Source organism: Salvelinus alpinus, chromosome 22, assembly GCF_045679555.1.
Source record: "Salvelinus alpinus chromosome 22, SLU_Salpinus.1, whole genome shotgun sequence".
NCBI classification, from domain to species: Eukaryota; Metazoa; Chordata; class Actinopteri; order Salmoniformes; family Salmonidae; genus Salvelinus; species Salvelinus alpinus.
In genome coordinates, this window is record NC_092107.1 from 4,913,360 (window position 1) to 4,932,120 (window position 18,761).

The 18,761-nt window shown below is 43.4% G+C and overlaps 3 protein-coding genes across 4 annotated transcripts in view; 2 read left to right on the top strand and 1 right to left on the bottom strand.

The window, feature by feature from the left end:
- Positions 1 to 10,130, top strand: part of LOC139548843 (vacuolar protein sorting-associated protein 53 homolog) — a 30,690-nt gene extending 20,560 nt beyond the window's left edge. Inside the window, exons 17-22 of one of the 2 annotated variants that reach the window (XM_071358736.1) lie at positions 57 to 135; positions 233 to 381; positions 540 to 609; positions 778 to 915; positions 8,551 to 8,655; positions 8,806 to 10,130. In XM_071358736.1, coding sequence (XP_071214837.1) covers positions 57 to 135; positions 233 to 381; positions 540 to 609; positions 778 to 915; positions 8,551 to 8,655; positions 8,806 to 8,976 — 712 coding nt within the window. In that variant the 3' untranslated portion in view covers positions 8,977 to 10,130. The remainder of the gene's footprint in view (positions 1 to 56; positions 136 to 232; positions 382 to 539; positions 610 to 777; positions 916 to 8,550; positions 8,656 to 8,805) is intronic. The other variant, XM_071358737.1, reaches the window with a different exon arrangement.
- A 1,497-nt stretch (positions 10,131 to 11,627) lies between these two features.
- LOC139548845 (refilin-B-like) lies at positions 11,628 to 14,553 on the top strand. The gene is made up of 3 exons (XM_071358738.1): positions 11,628 to 12,270; positions 12,537 to 12,631; positions 12,954 to 14,553. Exons 1-3 carry the CDS (start codon positions 12,073 to 12,075, stop codon positions 13,270 to 13,272), a joined length of 612 nt encoding a protein of 203 aa, XP_071214839.1. The 5' UTR covers positions 11,628 to 12,072; the 3' UTR covers positions 13,273 to 14,553.
- Positions 14,554 to 14,555: 2 nt separating this feature from the next.
- Positions 14,556 to 16,530, bottom strand: liat1 (ligand of ATE1). Its single transcript, XM_071358739.1, has 2 exons — positions 15,948 to 16,530; positions 14,556 to 15,233 (listed from the first exon to the last, which is right to left on the bottom strand). The coding sequence occupies exons 1-2, from the start codon at positions 16,123 to 16,125 to the stop codon at positions 14,818 to 14,820; spliced, it is 594 nt and encodes a 197-aa protein (XP_071214840.1). The 5' UTR covers positions 16,126 to 16,530; the 3' UTR covers positions 14,556 to 14,817.
- Between the last annotated feature and the right edge of the window lie 2,231 nt (positions 16,531 to 18,761).

An 18,761-nucleotide genomic window follows, 5' to 3' on the forward strand; every position in this document is an offset into this window, starting at 1 on the left:
GTGGAGTAAATGGATGTGAAGTCCATGACTGTAAACTCTCTCTCTGCGTCGATCAGTGTGATTTCCAACAGTATCCAGTTGCTTGTTCAGGACCTGGACGCTGCCTGTGACCCTGCTCTCACTGCCATGAGCAAGGTGGGACACCCACTGCATTCCTCCCTCCCTCTTCTCCTCATGCTGTCATATTATATTATCACTTTCAACCATTCTCTCTTGGTCTCCCTCCCTCTAGATGCCATGGCAGAGTGTAGAGCATGTAGGTGACCAAAGTCCCTACGTGACGTCAGTCATCATGCACATCAAACAGAACGTCCCCATCATCAGAGAGAACCTGGCCTCCACACGAAAATACTTCACCCAGTTCTGCATCAAGTTCACCAAGTGAGTTACTACCCTCTTCACTGTTCGTCAATATGTGTGACGAAGACTTGGTACTCCCATTGACAAGACAATTGATTTTGAAATTTTAGAAGAAATTGTCAGTGTTCAGAAATGAAAACTGAATTGATATTCTTTCTTGTCTTTTTTTCCCCCCTCAGCTCTTTTATTCCTAAATTCATCAACCACTTGTTCAGGTGTAAGCCTATCAGCATGGTGGGGGCTGAACAGGTAAACATATTAACCCTTTTATTTAATTAGCCTTTATCTAAGTAGAATTACCCTTACGGTCTCCGTAACAATACAAACGTTTTGACATTTGTTCGTTTGCTCCTGTAGCTAATAATTCAGCTAGTTTTATTGGTAACTTTTTTTTTCTTTTTCTGCTTTGTTCTTCAGCTCCTCCTGGACACCCACTCCCTGAAGACAGTGTTGTTGGATCTGCCCTCTATAGGGTCTCAGGTGGTCCGCAAGGCCCCAGCCAGCTACACCAAGATAGTCGTGAAGGGGATGACTCGCGCTGAGATGATCCTCAAGGTGAGCCCTGTGACGCTAAAACGTAATTGAGTCCACAGATGCCGAGACGCAATAGTCCGGCATTCCATTGTGACACAGACATGGTCACCATCCACAGGGGATGCACAGCCCGACTGTGCACATCCCCAACCAACGCAGCTCCTCTATTCATTTGAATGTGTTAATTTGGAGAAATTGCATTAGCCGCACTGAGAATTCGAAAAGTATGAAAGGCAACAGTCCAATATTCTAGAACACTGCTGTGCGTACATCTACATGTTTTGGACTCTGATAGGCACTTCACACAACCATGCTACAATGTTACACTACAATGTTACACTCCAACCATGCTACAATGTTACACTACAATGTTACACTCCAACCATGCTACGATGTTACACTACAACCATGCTACGATGTTACACTACAACCATGCAACGATGTTACACTACAACCATGCTACGATGTTACACTAGAACCATGCAGCAATGTTACACTACAACCATGCAACAATGTTACACTACAACCATGCAGCAATGTTACACTACAACCATGCAGCAATGTTACACTACAACCATGCAGCAATGTTACACTAGAACCATGCAGCAATGTTACACTACAACCATGCAACAATGTTACACTACAACCATGCAGCAATGTTACACTACAACCATGCAGCAATGTTACACTACAACCATGCAGCAATGTTACACTACAACCATGCAACAATGTTACACTACAACCATGCAGCAATGTTACACTACAACCATGCAGCAATGTTACACTACAACCATGCAGCAATGTTACACTACAACCATGCAACAATGTTACACTACAACCATGCAACAATGTTACACTACAACCATGCTACAATGTTACACTACAACCATGCTACAATGTTACACTACAATATTACACTACAACCATGCTACACTGTTACACTACAATGTTACAATGTTACACTACAATGTTACACTACAACCATGCTACGATGTTACACTACAACCATGCAACAATGTTACACTACAATATTACACTACAATGTTACACTACAACCATGCTACGATGTTACACTACAACCATGCAACAATGTTACACTACAATATTACACTACAATGTTACACTACAACCATGCTACAATGTTACACTACAACCATGCAACAATGTTACACTACAACCATGTTACACTACAACCATGCGACAATGTTTATCTTTGACCATGCTACACCGTTTCTGTACAACCACAAAACAAAGTTTCACTACAGCCACTTCTACCTAATCCTACCACTTAATTGACCCTAAAACCTAACCTTAACCCACGCCTCAAGGGTAATCCTAACCATTAACCTCTACCCTTTAAATACACTGGCTTGGCTAAACATGATTATAACCACTGTTCATTCCTGTGTTTTGGCCTTTGACAATAGGTATCAATAAGACTAAATACTGGCTTTTGTCTAAATGTGTGCTGTTTGACTGCCGAGCCAAGTATGAACATTGTCTGACTTGACCAGATTATCAACTTATGTTTTATTTTAATTGAATAACTGCTTGTCTACAGGTTAATTATTTCTCTTTAACCCCACTAAGGAAAGGGTTTTATGACCAAGTTCCCATTAAGTAGCTAAGGAATAGGAGCTGAGCTGTGCCCCTGGGTTTTAATGGGAGAGACCGGAGAAGAAGGCAGGCTTTAAACACACATGGACGTGCTCATGCACAGTGTGTCAACCTGCTGGAGCCAAGAGGTGTGAGTGGTTAGGGAATGCAGGCATCCATGCGTATACTCACGCAAGCTCACATACGTCAGACACATGTATCCTTGTCTTGTCTCTTCTACAGAGTAAACACAGTCTGTGATTGGTTGACCTTGCCCCAGGGTTGGCCAATAGAATGCAGAAAGACAATGGCACGCACCTGTCTTCTCAGCCAAAACCCACCCATCCCTAGAGCCTATCCCCTCACCCTACCCTAGTCCAGTTACCCTGCCCCCAAGGCTTGTGACCCGATCCCAGAGGAAATTTTCCTCACCCCCTTGTCTCCCTCACACACACGAAGGAAGGCAGCCTTGATGTCTGTCTAATGGGCTTAATGGTCTGTTTTACTGGTCAGCTTGGGACCTGCTCTAATGGCCAGGCTGATCTGTCTTAATGGTCAGCTTGGGACCTGCTCTAATGGCCAGGCTGATCTGTATTAATGGTCAGCCTGGGACCTGCTCTAATGGCCAGGCTGATCTGTCTTAATGGTCAGCCTGGGACCTGCTCTAATGGCCAGGCTGATCTGTCTTAATGGTCAGCTTGGGACCTGCTCTAATGGCCAGGCTGATCTGTCTTAATGGTCAGCCTGGGACCTGCTCTAATGGCCAGGCTGATCTGTCTTAATGGTCAGCCTGGGACCTGCTCTAATGGCCAGGCTGATCTGTCTTAATGGTCAGCCTGGGACCTGCTCTAATGGCCAGGCTGATCTGTCTTAATGGTCAGCCTGGGACCTGCTCTAATGGCCAGGCTGATCTGTCTTAATGGTCAGCTTGGGACCTGCTCTAATGGCCAGGCTGATCTGTCTTAATGGTCAGCCTGAGAACTGCTCTAATGGTCAGCCTGGGACCTGCTCTATCTTGCTCTCATTGTTTCCGCCTGTTATAGACCCCCCTCAGCTCCCAGCTGTGCCCTGGACACCATATGTGAATTGATTGCCCCCCATCTATCTTCAGAGCTTGTACTGTTAGGTGACCTAAACTGGGATATGCTTAACATCCCGGCCGTCCTACAATCTAAGCTAGATGCCCTCAATCTCACACAAATTATCAAGGAACCCACCAGGTACAACCCTAAATCTGTAAACATGGGCACCCTCATAGATATTTTCCTGACCAACTTGCCCTACAAATACACCTCTGCTGTTTTCAATCAGGATCTCAGCGATCACTGCCTCATTGCCTGCATCCGTTATTGGTTTGCGGTCCAACGACCACCCCTCATCACTGTCAAACGCTCCCTAAAACACTTCTGCGAACAGGCCTTTCTAATCGACCTGGCCTGGGTATCCTGGAATGATATTGACCTCATTCGTCAGTAGAGGATGCATGGTTGTTCTTTAAAAGTAATTTCCTCACCATCTTAAATAAGCATGCCCCTTTCAAAAAATGTTGAACTAAGAACAGATATAGCCCCTGGTTCACTCCAGACCTGACTGCCCTCGACCAGCACAAAAACATCCTGTGGCATACTGCACTAGCATCGAATAGTCCCCGCGATATGCAACTTTTCAGGGAAGTCAGTTAAGAAAGCTAAGGCTAGCTTTTTCAAACAGAAATTTGTATCCTGCAGCTCTAACTCCAAAAAGTTCTGGGACACTAAAGTCCATGGAGAATAAGAGCACCTCCTCCCAGCTGCCCACTGCACCGAGGCTAGGAAACACTGTCACCACCAATTAAATCCACGATAATCGAGAATTTCAATATGCATTTCTCTACGACTGGCCATGCTTTCCTCCTGGCTACCCAAACCCCGACCAACAGCTCAACACCCCCCCACAGCTACTTGCCCAAGCCTCCCCAGCTTCTCCTTCACCCAAATGCAGATAGCAGATGTTCTGAAAGAGCTGCAAAACCTGGACCCGTACAAATCAGCTGGGCTAGACAATCTGGACCCTGTCTTTCTAAAATTATATTGCAACCCCTAGTACTAGTCTGTTAAACGTCTATTTCGTATCGTCCAAGATTCCTAAAGATTGGAAAGCTGCCGCGGTTGACCCCCTCTTCAAAGGGGGTGACACTCTAGACCCAAACTGTTACAGACCTATATCCATCCCTTTGGACATTGTGTTAACAAACCTCCAAACAGGCTTCAATGGCATACAACACTCCTTCGGTGGCCTCCCAACTGCTCTTAAACGCTAGTAAAACTAAATGCATGCTCTTCAACCAATCGCTGCCCGCACCTGCCCGCCCGACTAGCATCACTACTCTGGACGGTTCTGACTTAGAATATGTGGACAACTACAAATACCTAGGTGTCTGGCTAGACTGTAAACTCTCCTTCTAGACTCATATTAAGCATCTCCAATTCAAAATTAAATCTAGAATCAGCTTCCTATTTCGTAACAAAGCCTCCTTCACTCATGCTGCCAAACATACCCTCGTAAAACTGACTATCATACCGATCCTCGACTTCGGCGACGTCATTTACAAAATAGCCTCCAACACTCTACTCGGCAAACTGGATGCAGTCTATCACAGTGCCATCCATTTTGTCACCAAAGCCCCATATACCACCCACTACTGCGACCTGTATGCTCTCGTCGGCTGGCCCTCGCTACATATTCGTCACCAGACCCACTGGGTCCAGGTCATCTATAAGTCTTTGCTAGGTAAAGCTCCGCCTTATCTCAGTTCACTGGTCACCATAACAACACCCACCCGTAGCATGCGCTCCAGCAGGTATATCTCACTGGTCATCCCCAAAGCCAACACCTCCTTTGCCAGTTCTCTGCTGCCAATGACTGGAACGAATTGCAAAAATCGCTGAAGTTGGAGACTTAACTCCCTCACTAACTTTAAGCATCAGCTATTTGAGCAGCTCACCAATCGCTGCAGCTGTACACAACCCATCTGTAAATAGCCCATCCAACTACCTACCTCATCACCATATTGTTTTTATTAACTTTTTTTGCTCTTTTGCACACCAGTATTTCTACTTGCACATCATCTTCTGCACATATATCACTCCAGAGTTAATTTGCTAAATTGTAATTACTTTGCTAATATGGCCTATTTATTGCTTTACCTCCTTACTCCATTTGCACACACTGTATATAGATTTTTCTATTGTTATTGACTGTACTTTTGTTTATCCCATGTGTAACTCTTGTTGTTTTTTTGTTGCACTGCTTTGCTTTATCTTGGCCAGGTTGCAGTTGTAAATGAGAACTTGTTCTCAACTGGCCTACCTGGTTAAATAAAGGTGAAAAAAAAAAAAAATGCGACATCAGCCATCAGGATGTCATCTATTCTGAACACAATCATTAGGACTACTGAAGATATAAGCATAGCCTCGTCTCCCTTTCTGTGTTTCTTGTCAAGATCATGTATCAGATGCTTTTATACCAAGGGACTTCTAGTTACCAGATATTCAGGATATGTGGCCCTACATTCAAAATGGTTTAGCGGCCTCTCCTCAGTGTCGACACCTGGGACGTGTATGGATGATTCCACATGTGAAGCACACAAGGCCGTTAGTCCATAGAGGAATGACTTGAATGTGTTTACATACATTGCAGTACCCGTCAAAAGTTGGGACACACCTACTCATTCTAGGGTTTTTCTTAATTTTTTACTATTTCTACATTGTAGAATAATAGTGAAGACATCAGAACTATGAAATAACACATATGGAATCATGTAGTAACCAAAAACGTGTTAAACAAATCAAAATATATTTAAGATTCTTCAAATAGCCACCCTTTGCCTTGATGACAGCTTTGCTCACTCTTGACATTCTCTCAACCAGCTTCATAAGATAGTCACCTGGAATGCTTTCCCAACAGTTTTGAAGGAGTTCCCACATACAGTGCCTTCAAAGTATAACAATACAGCCTTATTCTAAAATTGATTAAATAAAAATCCTCAAATCTATACACAATACCCCATAATGACAGTGAAAACAGGTTTTGGCCAATTTTAGCACATTTATACAAAATAATAAACATACCTTATTTACATAAGTATTTAAACCTTTTTCTATGGGACTTGAAATTCAGCTCAGGTGCATCCTGTTTCCAATGATCATCCTTGAGATGTTTCTACAACTTGATTGGAGTCCACCTGTGGTAAATTCAATTGATTAGACATGATTTGGTAAGGCACACACCTGTCTATATTAGTTTTGATGTCTTCACTATTCTACAATGTAGAAAATAGGAAAAATGAAGAAAAACCCTTGAATGGGTAGGTGTGTCAACTTTTGACTGGTACTGTACATTCCCCTTTGTCTGCCGCCCATTACTCTGTGTGTGTGTAAGGCCTTGAACCGACATACAAGGCGTATAGAGTTGTTCTCTTCGATCTGGTGAGCAGTTCAGCCCTGGAAGTTGTGGTACCTATCTGCCTCTTAGGCAATTGTTTTATGTTGGGCCAGGCAGGGCCTACAGATGCTGAAAGTCTAGAGAAATGCATAGGCTCTGTCACACATGTTACCATATTTCCTATGTAGTGCACTACTTTTGACCAGAGCCCTAGTCCTTATCAATCCAAACACATAGGTCAGTGTGGGGCCTCAGGCCAGTATGGATGGACTATTCCTGGTCGAATGTTTGTAGGATGTCCATGGATGATCAAAGTAAAGGTTATGGTGATGATGACTGTGATAAAGTAGTTTCGGCTGTTTGAGTATAATAGTCTCCAAGTTTAGACCTGTTCTGGTGAGTCTGTCTGTAGGTTGTGTCTGTCTCAGGCTCAGGCAGCCCTCCTTGGCCCATGAGACGTGGCTGTTTTCCACGCTCTCCAGCCCTCTATCCACCCACCCCATCCCTCTCCCCCACCACCAGAGTTCTCTTCTGGGTAGTGGAAATGCTACAACACCCCTCCACCCCACCTACTTCTAGCCTGGGTGGGGTTTTTTTTGTTCTCGCTCGCTCTCCCTCCCTTTTTTCTGTTTTTACGAGCTAACTACAACAGTCCCTCCAGGCTTTCCCTGGGCCTCCCTCCAGGACAGTTGCTAAGTAAATCACTCAGTCCAGAGGGGAAGGAACCTCAAGAATTCCATACAATCCACAGTGTTCTATGTTCCGTCTCTCTTTGGTTTCGCTCTTTTATATATTCTGGCCCACACCCCTTAGGCACAGAGAGGGGACGAGAGCGGTTGGTGAGTGAGAAATGTTTTGGGTAGAGAAAAGGAGGGGGTGCAATTCACAATTTTTTATTTAAAAAATATATGTAAAAAATATGTTTTTTTTGTTTTTTTATGTATTAAAAAAAAAAATGTCAACCATGTTTGTCTGCCCGCTCTGTAGCAAGCCACTACGATCAGTCTCAATGCTATCTGATCCAGCTTTTCCTCTCTCCCTCTTTTCTCTCCTTCTCCCTATCGCTCTTGAAAGCAAAAAATAAATCCAACCTTCAGTATTTCACCTTATTTTTTTTTACTAATCTCCATTGCGATTCGCCCAACACTCAATCTCTCATTATAGCCCCAAATAATGACCGGTGAGGCGAATTCCCATCCACTCATGCGTGGAGTAATTGGTGTGTAAAAAGAAGAGGGGTCAGGTCTCCTAAATATAGCCTTTCAGTAATATAGCCCAACAGTGCAGTCAGTGTGTGCTTCTATAATGGCACCCTATTCCCTATAAAAAATCCCATAGGGCTCTTGTCAAGTTGTGCAGTATATAGGGAATAGAATGTTGTTTTGGAAGCAGTCAGTGTTATGTTTGGGCTTTGTTTGCAACTTGCACACTGTCTGGTCTGATAGTTGACTGACTCTGGGTCCTGTTTGTTCTTACGGGCCACACACACTTACCGTGCACACACAGTTTATGAATCTTGGTCGTCCCATAATGGCTCTTGGGAACGGGGGGGGGGGGGTCTAAAAACCCCATGCTGTGCTTCAGTATTGAGATGTGAATGTATGCGCAACACTGATGTCTACTACCCACCCCACCCAGGTGGTCATGGCCCCCCATGAACCCTCCGTGGTGTTTGTGGATAACTACATCAAGCTCCTCGCTGATGGAAACCCAGAGACCTTCCAGAAAACTCTGGATATGAAGGTAAGGGCCACTTTGGTTGGGTCCACTTGTTTTGTCTTTCTCAATGACCTGTTTTCAACAGTTATCGCCTACTTCCTCTGACTCTGTTGTCTTGTTCTCTCTTGTTTTTTCCTCTTGCAATAACGTGTGTGTGTGTGTGTGTGTGTGTAGGGGTTGAAGCGCAGTGAGCAGAGCAGCATGTTGGAGCTCTTCAGACAGAGGTTACCCACTCCACCCTCAGGGGCCGACGGAGGCCCCTCTCTCTCCTTCAGCACCCCCACCCCCGAGCAGGAGAACTCGCGCATACGCAAACTGGAGAAGCTCATCAAAAAGAGACTATGAGCGTGCACACACACATCCCTATACCACACAAAATATTCCAGTAATTCATCTCAAATACTTTTTTTCTTGCTCTGTTCAATTATAACAGAGAATTGCAGGCAGAGTAAAGACATGATTGTCTGATTTTTGTTAGCAGCATTAATGACCCTAATGATTTCAAAGTCAACTGTCGAATTATGAAGAAATTTCCTCAGCTGCAGAGCTGTTGGCACGTATTACTCATTTACTTCTGTATTTCTTTTCTGCTTCTCTTTTTATGACACTAAATACCCAAGCTTTGTAAATGTTAAATGTAGACTATATCATACACACACACTATGCATTTTAACAAAATGTGTTTGCACTTAAAGACTGAGCTATTAACTAAAAGCGGTTTTAGGAGCAATTTGCTGCCGCTTTGGCACCTATCCTCCCAGTCCCAGACTGAGAACAAGGAACTTCAATGCGTTTGAAGCTAACGTTTTCAGAATGTTCTAACTCTTTCAAAATGTTCTCCACTTCTCCAGTCCTGTGCCTTTGTGTGTTTCTCTTGGTTCCCTGTTCAAGGGGAGGATGCAGTTAGTTAGGAGTTTGTATGTTTCCAGTGTCCCTTCACAACAGGAACACCCTCCAGGTGGATGGACCGCATCCCACCATGCATTGATGTCTCCAGGTTCAGTGGTTAAGCCCCCAGGTCCAGGACAGAGAGGATCTTGGGATTTCCTATCTCCTCAATTAGACATGAGACAGTTTCTGTGCTTTTTGAAAATCCCCCATGAAATGAGAACCAGTCAAACCTTTTAACTCTGGCCCTTCGCCAGGAACTGTGTACGCGTGTGAGATGTTAAGCATGTTCATTTATTTAAGCTCTATTTCCCTATGTAATTCCTTGCTGTAGAGTTCTCTGAGCGTTTTCTAAATGTCAATCTGAAGTGTATGTATGTGTATATATATTAGTCTAAATCGATTTGATTACAGTGAGGGAGAGTCGCAGTACTTTATAACAGAGGAACTCATGTTCACTGTTGTACAAGGATGCATTGTACAACATTATATTGATATCTGTTTAAGATTTATTGTCTAAACCTTTTTTTATTTTCTGTTATTCCGGGCCTCTGTTTGACACTGACAGGCCTAGATTACCTGTCAATAAAAATGAAAACTTACCGACACTACCATTATGCTTGTTTACACTGAGCTGCACTGGGGTTGGAACGCAATAATGGTTACATTAAAACACAGTACGATTGAAATACCGCTAGTTTTCCCGGAAAACATCCCTTTTCGTTCTCATGCTAGCTAGCAGTAGCCACTGCGCCCAGTTTGGAATGACAGTGTCAGCCAATCAGCTCCTTTATTGTTCAACGTGACGTGCCATTCCAAAGTGGCTGCGGTGGCTACTGCTAGCTAGCATGAGGATGGAAAGGGACGTTTTCTGGGAAAACTAGCAGTTTTTTGATAGAGCAGTGTGGATAAAGGTAAAATCTGGAGTACAGTGTCATATCTCTGCATTGAGGTATGTTTTCCAACCCATATCTCGCGCTGGCTCCACGGTGTGTGTAACCATGATTGTGATCTGACCCCAGTACAGCTCAAGCGTAACGGTAGGGTTGGTATCTTCTGGCAAGTTTCATTATGATTGACAGGTAATCTAGGCCTGTCAGTGTCAGAGGCCCGGAATAACAACAGAAAAGAAAAAGGTTTAGACAAATCTTCAACAAAAAAACACAATTTTGTACAACAGTGAACATGAGTTTGTCTGTTAGACAGGGAACTGAGGAGTTAGCACAATGATGCTAGTGCAGAAGAATATATTATTGAACACATAGTTGCTTTTCATACTGTCATTGAGCTAATTATTTCTACTGTTACTTGCTTCAGATAAAGTACTTATTGCATGTAACAGCAAATACTCTGGATCAATGATCCTTTGAAGTGGTTCATACATACAGGAATATATATTATTTGGTGGTGTAGCACAAGATAAGGATGGGGTCTGAAGAATGTGTCTATCGTCAAGTATCTATTCTAAATCATTGTGGTTGAGGCATGAACGATTGTTTTTGGATTTCATCCTTGGAAATCCTTATTCTCCCCAAGAGATTAATGTATGTATTAATATATTAATGCTTTTCATGTACACATTCATGCCTTTAGTTCATAAGAAGAAAAACATGTTACTTTGTATTGTCAGTAGGGGTAGGCCATCATTGTAAATAAGAATTTGTTCTTAACTGACTTGCCTAGTTAAAGGTTCAATTTAAAAAATAATTAAAAAATAGGCTACTGTAGTGGCAACTGGTCAAAAACATGAATACTACAAGTGGGCCATGTTTTCCTTGTCGGAATGTTGTATCTCACACACACACACCGCTCTCTATCCGAGTCCATAGATGTAATCATCAGTCCAAACATTGTTTTATTTATTTATATTTATATATATATTGGACAAATTCAGGTAGGTCCCTACCCGTTTCGTTCAGTTCTCTCCCGTTTAAGAAATGTTTTGCAACAGAATCGGCCAAATGAATAGGTCCAGTTCAGTACCAGGGTATTTTTATCAGGGGGAGAGGGCAAAAGGAGTTCCCATGTTTCGTTTTGTAGCCTTTCCTTTTTCCTCCAATCAGAGGTCAGGGTGCGTTTGAAAGGCGTTTCCTTTTCTCTAGTTTACTGCAAAAAAAAACTGAAACCGTTTTGAAGGGAGAGAAGTTTGAAGACAGGCAGGCGGGGACAATCTTCAGTGTCTTCTCATGTGTTCTTTTATACTTCAGTGCCCGTGACACATAGCTTGATTTCACTATTTTATTAACTTCAAGGCCAACGATTTATGTTGAATCTCTTTATTTCGAAGGGCAAAAACATATTGGGGGGAGAAATGTTCGTTGATTTATGGAGGATTTAAATAGCATGCGGTACAATTTGTCTAGACCGTAGCCTATTGCGAAGCAAGAGAAGTTGATGCAAGCCAATTGCCAACTTGCTTGATCATTGGGAAGGATCAATTGCATTCAAGGAAAGTCGCTTCTACGAATTGGAAATCAATTTTACCTAACGTTACAGTTCTGCAAACTCGTCGCGCAGTAGGGGTCGTTATTTTTTGACTCTTTTTGTAAAACAATGGTGGGCGGACTAAACTTGCTGAATGTATGTGACGACGAGCCACTGGACATGAGTTGCAAAGCCGAGCGGGGACTTGACAGCCCGGACTCCGGACTACCCCCCAGCCCCAGTCCGAGCCACTGGCTGCTGCCTGATTGCGGGGATAAAGGTGTCATAAGCCCCGTGTCTGAAGACGAGAGGACAGGGTCATCCTTGGTACGTAGGCTGTCGCACGTTTTACTACAATTGTTACAGTAACTGATAGAATCCCGCTATGAAATTGTAAGACAAAGTTGTTGCATTGTTAAAACATTGTTTCTGAAATAGTTTGCCTCTGAATACGTTTCCCTGCATGGCCCATAGTGAATCTGGGTCATGTCAATAGTAAATTGTGTCAGTAGCCTAAGCCAATCACATTTGCCACCTCCACCAAATATTTTCTCCTTATACGAGTGCTGACTGTTGGCTGACTCTGCTTGCAGGTCCCTATTTTATCGATTGGATCTGTTCCTCAGCGGCACACGTTGTCCTACGGGGAGGGCATAGAACTTGATCCACTACCGTCCAAGGAAATACGGTATGCTGTTTTAAATGACTGCATGTAGGCTATGAATGTTTGTGTGTGTGTTTGTGGCTTGAAATTGGCTTAGCACTGTGTGCTGCATATGCCTCGCTATTGGTATAAATACCTTTTTTTAAAGAAATGTGGTGGACCACAGATCAAGTGTTGCATTTTTTTTTTTTTTTACTTCTGTCAGCCTGTGTGTAGGCCTCCTGTAGCCAAGTGTCTATTTCTTGGAGGTTTGCAGTGCTTGAAAACTTGCCGCATTCCAGTTCTAAAACGATATCTAGCTGAACATGCAGTGAAATGACACTTGCCCAAACGTTGTCATTCCTAGATACACATCGTCTGTCCACTATGATTCAGAGCGTCACTTTATCCACGACGTGGCCATGCAGCCCAGAGGCCTGGGTCTGGAGAACTGCAGCCAGACGTTCCTGGCTGTCCCTCACAGCACCTGGAGACACTACAAGACCCAGCTAGACCTCCAGCCTCGCCAGCGGGGCCAGCATTTCCAGAGCACCACCATCGTCTACCCCAAGCACGCTCACACCATCTACACCACAGAGCTGAGCTACGACAGCCGCCGGCTAGCCAGGAGATTCTTGTCGAGCGTGGAGCTGGAGGCTGCTGACCGGAGAAGGCTACCCCATTGAGGTTAGGGGAAGGCTGGGCACAGCCTGAGGGAGAGGTCCCTGGGCCCTGTGGGGCCCAACCACCACATGGACACAGGTTACACAGTCTATTAGTTTAGATTGGTACTCAAATGTGGGTTACGATGCTTTCCAGTCTCAAGAGGAGGGCAGAAGATGGAAGCCATATCTCTAGATCTGGAGTATCAAACAAATAGCAGGGACATCTGAGTGAGGCTGCCATCTACCAAAGTGTTGATCCATTAGTAGCTAGTAAAGAGTTCTCTGGTATGTCAAAGTTGGATTCATTTTAACCAAGTGTTGAACTGTGGACAGACAGGTGATGGTGTACTGTATACTATCACCATGGAGGAACTTATAAACCAGATTTGGAAGTGAAGGATTGTTAGGGAAGTCTAGTCTGGACCATCACTGTCAACATTCTGTGTTTAGGCCTAACCATTGCAGTGGAGCTCAATGAACAATGATCCAACAATATTAGATTCTAAGGCAATAGTGGAGTTTCCATGTGATTTTTGTAAGCATTTACATTTGTAGACATGGGGAGTTGTCAAATTACTGTTTATGACTGGGCTTCAAGATGTCTTGTCAAATCATGGTATTATGGTGTATTTGTTGCACAATGTTACTTACCACAAGCAGAATATATATTCCTGGATAGTGTAACACCGAGCCATGTATAGAGATGTATGATCCTGGTGTAACACCAAACCCCATCTTAGTCTTGCCTAAACCAACATTGTCTACTGTAAGTATGGTCATGGAGCAGAAAGCCACAGCTTTTTTCATATTGTGTAAAAGAGTTGCAAATTACAGCAAGTTCTGTGTTGAAAGTTGGGACATTTTTTTCCCACAGACCACTGCGAATTGAAGAAGTTTGTATTAGTTTGTAATGAGTAGCGAGAGATTATCCAATGTGTCATTATTGTTTTCAGTTATAACGTTTTAGTATTTTACTAATAGTGAAGTCTTGTTCTTACTAACACCTTATGGACTGTTCATAATCTTTGCCTATCCTCTTCTGGTTGCTTCCAGAGGTTTAATTTAGTTATGCATTTATTTGATGCTAATAAACTCCTTTTGGTAGCCTAATAGATTACTATTAGATTACTATTAGGCTACCAAACACAGGTAACTTCCCTCAAGGTCCTACAAGGATACAAATCTAGAGGACCTGAACTGTCTTGAGATACCCAAAGGGCCTCATTGAAGTAAAATGATATTGCTTTTAAAGCTCTGTTTTTATAGCGTTTGTTTGAAATAAAGACCAACTGTTTTATATCAGATTTGAGAAGTGTAACAATTATTTGATATGTACTCCAATGCCATAAGCAAATTCAAAATAGTCTTATCAGAATTTTATCTTTTGGTTATCAACTAGGGATATGCCTTTTTTTAAATTGCCACTAGTTGAGTAAAGATGCAATTACAATGTTCCACTGTCTCAGATTGAGACCGCTATGCCATCTGCAGGATAGAGAAGGTGCTGCACATACTATTTAACTGCACATAAAACCTATAGATTTATTAATGTGAAAACAGCCCCACCTAGATATTGTGTGTAATGGCACCACTGCTCTCCAAGTGTCCCTTGAACAAGCCCAAGTAGTCCATCGCCCCCTGCTGTGAGGCCAGGTACCGTTTCCTCCGGTTGGCCTTGTACACCTCTATCCTCTCTGCCTCGGCCACCGGATCCTCCAGAACTCCATCCCACCTCAGGCTCTCCCTGGCTGGGTCGTTCTGGCCAGCCTGGTCCCATGACAGTGGGGCTTGGTGGGTACCAGCGTCTGGCCCTGTCAACGTTTCCTCGTGTTTCATTGCCTCTCGCTGGGATTTATTGTTGCGGAGGCTGGTCAGACTTCTGGCCTTGGTCTTTTTGCTGTTGGAGCCCTTCAGGGTGGGTTTGGACCGTGTGGAGGAGCCTTTGACGACCTGTTGCTGCTCAGTGTTGGTGAGTTTATCTGCTGTGAGTGCAGGCCGGCAAAGTGCAGGTTAATCTTAATTTGATACCAAAGTGTTTTGATTTCACAACACTCACTCAACACATTCTCCCCTTGCAGGTCACTTTAGACTGTCTCTCACATTTAGTGCCTTTTTAGCGACAGGGCAGGCAGTGTTTAAAAAAAAATATAACGCTATAAACTATTCATTGTTTATTAAAGGTGCAACATGCAGAAATAACTCAGCCATTTCCTTTTTACTTAAATTCTAATAGTTCCCCTAATTTCCGTTTTTGACAACACAAGAAATGTATAGTGTTGAAAATCATTGTACCATCTAAACCGCTGTAAAATATCAATAACCAAAAATATTGTGTTTGAAGCTAGTGTACAAAACCGAAAGTAAAACACACAAACGAAACTTCAGAACAGGAAACAGAAATGGTGCACATAGAACATATCTACCGCTTTCTTTTTTTTACCTTTTATTTTATCAGGGAGTCAGACTTGCTTTCAATGAGTATGACAGATCTATAACATTTCTATGCGAATTTGGTCGGGTCACCCAAAAAGTTACATATTGCAGCTACATATAACAAAATCTATGACAAAAACATAAATGATCCATGTTGGGGTTACTATGATAACGTTATGTGGTAAAACCGTTATGGGTAGGACTATAGTCCTACACTAGGCATTTAAAACTAGATTTTGTGAACATCACCAAAACAAACCAACCTGCTGCATCATCGGAGTTTGAAGGCGAGCTCGGTCCTTTTCTCGTCGATCCACTCTTTTTATCTTTTGTTTTATCCTTTCTCTTCTTTTTCTTTCGCTTGCTGTCATTTGTAACGCTCACGTTGGTCAGAGCATCCTGGCTCCATACCGCCGTATCAACGTTTCTGCTGTGGTTCATTCTCTACCGATGCTTGGGCTAACTCGATACACCATCAAATTATTGATAGTTGATACATTGTGTCAAATGCTTTATATCGAAGGATACATAGGCCTACACTTTATAAAACGGTTACACCGGCGTGATGAATTGAAAAACGAGAACTTAATCAGACACTTAAGGTGTGCACTCCGATTCACTCTTCTCACATGGAACTTCTCCATGGAAACCGAAGGATCACCATTCCCCAATTCCTCGCGTTCGTCTGACCTATTCTAGAATGATTTCTATGAGTAGTACAGTATAACTCGCGCGTGATACAAAGTATAAAACAAGACCCCATATGACTTGTCTGTGGAGGATCACGTGAGGAACTAGTGTTGCAGCGATTGATTACTGTAGCAACATTTTAACAACACTAGTTACCCACGTGATCTTTCACAGACACGAACCAATGAGACACGATCAAAACTATTCTGACGTCATATGGGGAGTGACGTTACTCTGACAAGTCTGGGCAAAAAATCAATTTTACAGTCGTGGCCAAAAGTTGAGAATGACACAAATATAAATTTTCACAAAGTCTGCTGCCTCAGTTTGTATGATGGCAATTTGCATAAACTCCAGAATGTTATGGAGAGTGATCAGATGAATTGCAATTAATTGCAAAGTCCCTCTGCCATGCAAATGAACTGAATCTCAAAAAACATTTCCACTGCATTTCAGGCCTGCCACAAAAGTACCAGCTGACATGTCAGTGATTCTCTCATTAACACAGGTGTCAGTGTTGACGAGGACAAGGCTGGAGATCACTCTGTCATGCTGATTGAGTTCGAATAACAGACTGGAAGCTTCAAAAGGAGGGTGGTGCTTGGAATCATTGTTCTTCCTCTGTCAACCATGGTTACCTGCAAGGAAACACGTGCCGTCATCATTGCTTTGCACCAAAAGGGCTTCACAGGCAAGGATATTGCTGCCAGTAAGATTGCACCTAAATCAACCATTTATCGGATCATCAAGAACTTCAAGGAGAGTGGTTCAATTGTTGTGAAGAAGGCTTCAGGGCGCCCAAGAAAGTCCAGCAAGCGCCAGGACTGTCTCCTAAAGTTGATTCAGCTGTGGGATCGGGGCACCACCAGTACATAGCTTGCTCAGGAATGGCAGCAGGCAGGTGTGTGCATCTGCACGCACTGTGAGGGGAAGACTTTTGGAGGATGGCCTGGTGTCAAGAAGGGCAGCAAAGAAGCCACTTCTCTCCAAGAAAAACATCAAGGACAGACTCATATTCTGCAAAAGGTACAGGGATTGGACTGCTGAGGACTGGGGTAAAGTCATTTTCTCTGATGAATCCCCTTTCCAATTGTTTGGGGCCTCTGGGGAAAAAAAGCTTGTCCGGAGAAGACAAGGTGACAAGGTACCATCAGTCCTGTGTCATGCCAACAGTAAAGCATCCTGAGATCATTCATGTGTGGGGTTGCTTCTCAGCCAAGGGAGTGGGCTCACTCACAATTTTGCCTAAGAACACAGCCATGAATAAAGGATGGTACCAACACATCCTCCGAGAGCAACTTCTCCCAACCATCCAGGAACAGTTTGGTGACGAACAATGCCTTTTCCAGCATGATGGAGCACCTTGCCATAAGGCAAATGTGATAACTAAGTGGCTCGGGGAACACCATTCATGTGTTAAACAAATGAAAACATCTTTTAGATTCTTCAAAGTAGCCACCCTTTGCCTTGATGACAGCTTTGCACACTCTTGGCATTCTCTCAACAGGATTAACCTGGAATGCTTTTCCAACAATCCTGAAGGAGTTCCCACATGCTGAGCACTTGTTGGCTGCTTTTCCATCTCAATTTGTTTGAGGTTGGGTGATTGTGGAGGCCAGGTTATCTGATGCAGCTCTCCATCACTCTCCTTCTTCGTCAAATAGCCCTTACACAGCCTGAAGGTGTGTTGGGTCATTGTCCTGTTAAAAAACAAATGATAGTCCCATTAAGCGCAAACCAGATGGGATGGTGTATTGCTGCAGAATGCTGTGGTAGCCATGCTGGTTAAGTGTACCTTGAATTCTAAATAAATCACAGACAGTGTCACCAGCAAAGCACCCTCACATCATCACACTTCCTCCTCCATGCTTCATGGTGGGAAGCACACATGAGGAGATCATCCATTCACCTACTCTGCGTCTCACAATGACATGGTGGTTGGAAACAAAAATCTCAAATTTGGACTCATCTGACCAAAGGATCGATTTCCACCGGTCTAATGTCCATTGCTTGTGTTTCTTAGCCCAAGCAAGTCTTATCTTCTTATTGGTGTCCTTTATTCTTTTTGGCAGACTCAACAGCCTTGGTTTCTCAAATGATTGCCTCACCTGGTTCACCAACTACTTCTCCGATAGAGTTCAGTATGTCAAATCGGAGGGCCTGTTGTCCGGACCTCTGGCAGTCTCTATGGGGATGCCATAGGGTTCAATTCTCGGGCCGACTCTCTTCTCTGTATACATCAATGGTGTCGCTCTCGCTGCTGGTGATTCTTTGATCCACCTCTATGCAGATGACACCATTCTGTATACCTCTGTCCCTTCTTTGGACACTGTGTAAACTAACCTCCAGATGAGCTTTAATGCCATACAACTCTCCTTCTGTGGCCT